This window comes from Tasmannia lanceolata, unplaced genomic scaffold, assembly GCF_043159265.1.
Source record: "Tasmannia lanceolata isolate RefF3 unplaced genomic scaffold, GAP_Taslan_0.1 ptg000037l, whole genome shotgun sequence".
NCBI classification, from domain to species: Eukaryota; Viridiplantae; Streptophyta; class Magnoliopsida; order Canellales; family Winteraceae; genus Tasmannia; species Tasmannia lanceolata.
Genome location: NW_027518714.1, coordinates 28,788,964 through 28,795,502, shown reverse-complemented (window position 1 = coordinate 28,795,502; position 6,539 = coordinate 28,788,964). Strand labels below are relative to the sequence as shown.

The window sequence follows — 6,539 nt, the reverse complement described above, 5'->3', positions numbered from 1 at the left end:
AGTTTTTAGTTTGAAAACAGTGTAAAAGAAGGTTCATGATCAAAGCTGATGTATGCTGTCCTGACAAAAATCTCTCCCGCATCCTGAGATTTCTAAAACTTGGAAATATGGGAGGATCTGCTACTCTCTTGCTGATGGAAAGAAGGCGAGAAGTCAAAAAAGAGTAAAAAACGATGGCTGGTCTGCTTCCTCTCGTCTCTTAGCTACAATTTTGAAGAAATCCCCGATTCTAAAATCCGTCTCCAAACAGCCCCTTACGCTTTTTGACGTCAAATCTTCTCTTGTCTCTTAGCTACAATTTTGAAGAAATCCCGGATTCTAAAATCCGTGTCTCCAAACAGCCCCTAACGCAACGTAATGCCGGGGGGGGGGGGGTGGGGGTGGATATCATCGCCCTATGTAAAGTAGAACTATTTTGCTAATAAGATACTTTTCATCTATGAAATTCAATAGGAAGACACAATACTTACAAAGTGGTGAGTGGTGACAATATAACCAGAGGAGTCCAAATCACAAAAACTGGAACCTCATTCTTTGTTGATATGGAAGTCAAAACAATCAAATAATACTTATAACAAGAGGAAAATGCATTCACAAAACTATGATTTTCCAACACGATTCAACTCCCACTTCATCCAATGACTATCACTGAGGTAGTCACTTCACTCCCACTTTATCATTCAGTATGTAATAATCGAGACTGAGGGTATATGATTACAAAACATTTCAGAGGCTCCGCTTACTCTATAACTACTACATCACATGTACGACTTTGAGACCAATATATGCCAACCCCCACTACTATAAAAATGTAATGTGAAATAATTTCTTTAGTAAGGAGACAAAATATCTATTACATGGATAGCAGGCTGAAAGGATGCAAGAAAGGAGTGAAGAGAATTTGAGTCTGTCGAAATATCAAAACTTATATCCCATTTCTTCAACAGGAACAGAGCTTCAAATAATTTCCTAGATAATGCAATATTTCCTTGAAGATGTATGATGATCCATGTCAACATAGATAAAATATGCTCAAATGAAAACGAGAAAAAGCCAGAAAGTCAACTAATTCAACAATCAAGAACTATTTTTATTGAAGAGTGACAAATACAATGATATAATCTAGAAAATTACCAACATATAGATAGATTCTTTCTCATGTAGTTCAATAGTTAGAATAGAAATAGCAACAATTTTTCACAAGAATCTCTACAGTTTCAATTGCCAACCTATACAGCATTCAGATGCCAGTCTTCAATTTTTCACTACAATCAGCCCTACAAAGAATTTGCTACAGAGTGGAGCCCGCATCTTTACAACCCAATAGTCCTGTACCCCAAATCTGCATCGATCTGCTTAAATCTATAATCGCTGCAGTAAACAATGATACCCAACAATCATTTGGATCCATCAAATGGATTGCATGTGAAATGTCTTCGTCGCACCCAACCACTGCCCCAATATAGTGTCATTGAATTGCCCTGAAACTATCCAACAGATAACCCGGACCACAATCTCGCTTCTTGATTTTGTTTTGGCCACCTGAAATTATGAAAATGAAATAATCAAACTACAAAATAACTGATCAATGCTCCTTAAGAGAATAATATAATATATGCAGCCTTTACTTCGACCCGAAAAACAAATAAATAAGACTGCCAACTAACTAGATATCCCTCAAGAAAAAACTAATTAGAGAACTTGAAAGCTTTATATTAGTGGCATACTTGCACACAAAGCTGACACGTAATAACTGAAGCAAAAAAATATAAAGAAAAAAGAGCACCCAAAACACTAGGTATGCAAGAAACAGATCATTGAACCCATAAACACAAACATTTGAAAGGAATGTCATAAAATCTAAGCAAGGAAAACAGCGACATCTTTTTTTTCTTTTTTCTTTTTGAGAACAGCGACATCTTGACTGGAGACAGATAAGAAAAATGAGGAACCTTGGATATACGTGAAAGCCTATTACCCAAGCTTTAGCTTAAATTGTAAGCAATGAGAACAAAAATCAAATGAATGGAGAAAAACATGAAATAGTAATGTACCTTAGGAATGAAAGCATTTATCCAGAGCCACGAGTCCTCCGTCCAATCCATATGTTATCCAGCTCATTTTGTTAAGAGATTTCTCATCCAAAGATCCAGATTTAAACTCCGCCAATCACTCTGATAAGATGCATTTAGGAATTGCATCCACAAGTCAAAAATGGTTCAAGTGACATTCTCTTTTAATTGCAACATTCTCCACAGTTGCACTTTGCGCCTCCCTTCTTTTGGCCTAAATTTGGTTCACATATTGGGGATTGTGTGGTGAAATTCTGGTGCCGCCTTTCTTGAGGGGACAAATTAAGACTGGCTTTCTTCAGAACCTGTGAGACCCGCTTCTTAACACTGGGTCTCCACAAATCACTCAGATAAGATGCATTTTTAATTTGTTTCCACAAGCTAAAAATGGTTCAAATAACATTTTCTCCTTTAATCACAACATGCTCAACAATTGCTCTTCGTGCTTCCCTTCTTTTGGCCTGAATTTGGCGCACATATTCTGAGATGATGACATGGAATTTTGGTGCGGACTTGCTCGAAGAGGGAATATTAAGACCTGCTCTCTTCAATGCCTGTGAGACGTGTTTCTGAGCCTTTTGAAAATGGACAGTACAGAGAGAAGGAACAGCAGCTCTCAACACAGGCTTCCCACAAATAACCGGCCCAGTTTGTGTGCTGAAAAATGTGGGAACGATATTACATCAACATTTAGAAACAGGTGATGAATTAAATGCTTGTGAAAAATTGAGGTCCAATGCCTACAATGTGATGATGTCATTAAACTAACAAAAAGGGTTCAGAATCAAACATCATCAAAAAATTTGTAACTGATGCAACGAAACCTAATGAATCAACACCTATGATGTGACTTGACAATGCCATTGAACTGATAAAATGGGTTCAGAATCAAACACCATAAAAAATTATGTAACCAATGCAACTACACCCAAACGGAAATCGAATACAAACTGTTATTTGCATTTCTGATACATTAGAAGAAAACTCAACATTTCTCAAAAGGCTGTTGATATCCGCATGGCCATGTTTTAATAATGGGGTGAAGTTACCTTGTTTTAAATTGTTTAACCCGCAGTCAAAGGCTATTACAATTTCCAAAAAGCTCTCAACAACCAATCGGGGAAATGTAAAACGAAGTGAGATGCCCCATTATCAAGACATGGTCGTGCGGATATCACTAGCCTTCACGAAATTATCAAAGTTTGCATATTCCAACATACAATGCATGAATCACTCATACAAAGAAATAGAAATCATAAATGATTGGTTATATGTATGTTTCATGAATTACAAAATCCTCATCATTTTCTCAAAATGATCACAGCTTGCAAATTTCCACCTATCATGCATGGCATTATAAAAATAAAAACAGAATAAAATTCGCGCCACTCAATTTGCTCATGATTACAAAAACACCAAAGGCTTTTCGGAATAATCAAGACCCAACAAATTCCTATTTACATTACATCTTTATTCTTTTGTATTATCACAACAATAACGGAAACAAACTGATCACTTTCTCGAACTGATCACTTTCTCGAACCAGGCAAAGCTTGCAAATTCCCATACATAAGACACCAATATTACAGAAATGGAGATAGACTGTAATTTGTGATTAACAATTCAAATGAATTAGAGGAAGAACACAATTTCGTAGATTGATTGAAGTCCATGCATTAACATATAGAATACAACTGTATCACTACAATGGAGATAAATTTCTTTATAGTTATTAAATAACTTATACAATTAAATTTCTCTATACCTATTAACGACCTTAGGGAAGTAAATTTTCGTATAGCAATTAAACAACTTATGCTTTTAAGATCTTGTTTACCTCATAAAACTTAGTCATAAAAGCAAAAAATTAAATCATAAAATTTAGTCACCAACACCTTCAAACAAAAGATTTAGCCATAATCTTCTTTGGTGGTTTGGTACCCTTGACCATCGCAGCTTGGGGCCTCTGACCCCTGTTCTCTCTCTTCTGTTTTTTTTTTTTTTTTAAGTTTCATCATCTTTAAAAAAAAGTCATAAAATCATGATTTTTTCACATGAATAAGATGGTGCACAGAGCATCCCCTTTTCTTGTATAAATATGTACAATAATAAACAATGGGGATTGAATGCATTTCATTTTTGCTGCATTTCATTTTTTGGATTTTTTTCATGAACTACAAAAGTGGCTCATCAATTTTTCTCAAACTGCTAAAAGGTAGAAAGTTTCCATTGAGGCCCAGTTTGGATTGCAGGATTGTTTTGGAAAAGTTTGGAACAGAAAAACTTTTCCAAATTTTCCTGATTTTCAAATGTTTGGTTACACATGAAAAAGGATAACTAGAACCGGCGTCATTCAAGTTTTATTTAGAGGGACCTTCAATATATAATGGTATCTCTCTAAATCAACAATAATGACATCATTTCTCTCTAACAATAAGCATATCATTTCCCTCTAAATCAAGGGAATAAAAAAATTTCACAGGAAATTTTTTTAGGCCAGAAACATTTTTCTTACAATCCAAACAGAGCTTTAGAGAACACCCCTATACAAAAATGAAATTTTAATAGAACTTGTTACGCTTATTCAGTATGAATTGAAACGATCATTATGAAAATTTGCAAGTGGGGAACACCTTTACACGAGGAATAATTCGGCATAACATGTGAAACAACCAAAATGTCATTTAATAAAATAGAGGCAAGGATCAGCCTTTTGATTAAAAGGAAAACCCAACAATTTTGGGCCAGTGCAAAACATATCTCTTGCTTCTTCTTTTTTAATATTTTGGCAACGTAGAACAAATCTCTTGCTACAATTCCTCATATTAAAACTCCAATCTAAATTCCTCATATTAAAACTTCAATCATTCTAAATATTCTATACTTGAAGAAAGGCAAAACCAGCCCCGAAAGCATGAAAAAAAAATCGACCTCACTGTCCATCAAAATCAAAGATTAAAAAATAAGCTCAATTTAAATAATTGTATCAAGATAAAATAATCAGAATCAGAACAAACAGTACTAACCCTTACACATTCAAATAAAGTAAAAATTGAACCCCATAAAAGAAAATTTAAAGGAACCCATTAAAAATATTAACCCATAATTATATAGAGAATCTCCAAATTTTAGAAAATATAAAGAAAGCATAACTCCATAGATTATCACACAAAACCAACAAGCCCTACTCAACAATCAAACAAAAAAAAGCAATGAAGAGATAACAAACATTGAAATATCAAAAAAGAGATACATGGACACATCCAATGTTAAACAAATAAAAAGCATACAATCAAATTAAAGAAACAAATGTTACTGCCTACGATTAAGAAATTAAGACCTATATAAGATAAACAGTAATAATAAAATCATCACCAATCTAAAAAAACAAATTAAAAACAACAAAACAAAAAAACCCACTCCTCACCCATCAACCAAAACATTCTATCAAAACCAGCAAATACACCAAAAAGCAAGAAATCAATAACTAAAATCATAAGCCAAAAACGAAAAGAGAAAACCAAAACCTCTTAATCACATAGCTGCAAGCCTTATACAGCTTCTGCTTACTATCCGAAAGGATATGCAAATGGCAATAATTCGTCAGAGCCATCGCCTTCGTTTTACACCCTCCAAACCCACATCGCTTATTCCCATTATTCTCTCCCCCAAACCCTAACCCTAACCCTAACCGACCATTTTCTCTCCCCCCTTCATTTTCCCCTCCACCCTCCCTTTCTTTCTTTTGCCGTTCTTCTTCATCATCTTTAAAAGGGCTTTTCCCATATTTCCAATAATACTCTCTATACTTAACCCTAACTTCATCCATAAGAGCCCAGTACTGGTTTTTGTAGTACTTAGCGAGTTGCTTGACTCGGCGGGACCTGCGGCGGAGGACCTCTTCCCGAGTCAAGAACTCGGAGCGGCTGAGGACCGAGTCTTCTTCTGTGCCGTCGATTGAGAGAGGGGTATTGATGGACGGTTCGGATTTTATGGTGGGGAAAGTAAGGTTCTTATCTGTTTCTGTGTCGCTGCTTGTGCTAGGGTTTTTAGGGTTTAATGAGGGAAGGAGGGGAGGTTTTGTAAGGGGTTTGGAGAAGAGGAGGTGGTGCTTGTTAGCAAAGGCCATGGCGGAGAAGGGAGAGAGAGGGGGATGGGTGTAGCTTAAGGGATAGAGAGAGGGGGATTTTTTAAGCGGTGGGTGTAGGTTAAGGGGGATTTATTTATAGAAGAGGGAGACTGGGAGAGGTTTAAAAGAGAAAAGGTGAGAATCGCTTTGGAGATTCTTGTTTATCGTGTCATTACTGATGCCGTTTGCTATTATGCGCCTGTTGTGCTCTCTAATAATCACTTATTTTAGGAAGGGAAATGATAAGTCCGCCCCACTTTTTTATTTGGTACAGCCACATACTCCTTTAGACTAGAGGAGCTGTCCAAAGTAAGAAAAAGGGGTGAATATGTATGACT

At 35.9% G+C, this 6,539-nt stretch overlaps 1 protein-coding gene across 1 annotated transcript; it reads right to left on the bottom strand.

Annotated features, from left to right (window-relative positions):
- Positions 1-1,061: 1,061 nt before the first annotated feature.
- Positions 1,062-6,326, bottom strand: LOC143862213 (uncharacterized). The gene is made up of 3 exons (XM_077373219.1): positions 5,600-6,326; positions 2,055-2,729; positions 1,062-1,542 (listed from the first exon to the last, which is right to left on the bottom strand). The coding sequence occupies exons 1-2, from the start codon at positions 6,199-6,201 to the stop codon at positions 2,465-2,467; spliced, it is 867 nt and encodes a 288-aa protein (XP_077229334.1). The 5' UTR covers positions 6,202-6,326; the 3' UTR covers positions 1,062-1,542; positions 2,055-2,464.
- Positions 6,327-6,539: the final 213 nt, after the last annotated feature.

Coding starts and splice junctions, on each gene's coding strand:
- LOC143862213 (XM_077373219.1), bottom strand. CDS start 6,201: ATGGCCTTTGCTAACAAGCACCACCTCCTCTTCTCCAAACCCCTTACA. Junction 2,730..5,599: donor TGCAGCTATGTGATTAAGAG/GTTTTGGTTTTC, acceptor CACATTTTTCAG/CACACAAACTGGGCCGGTTA.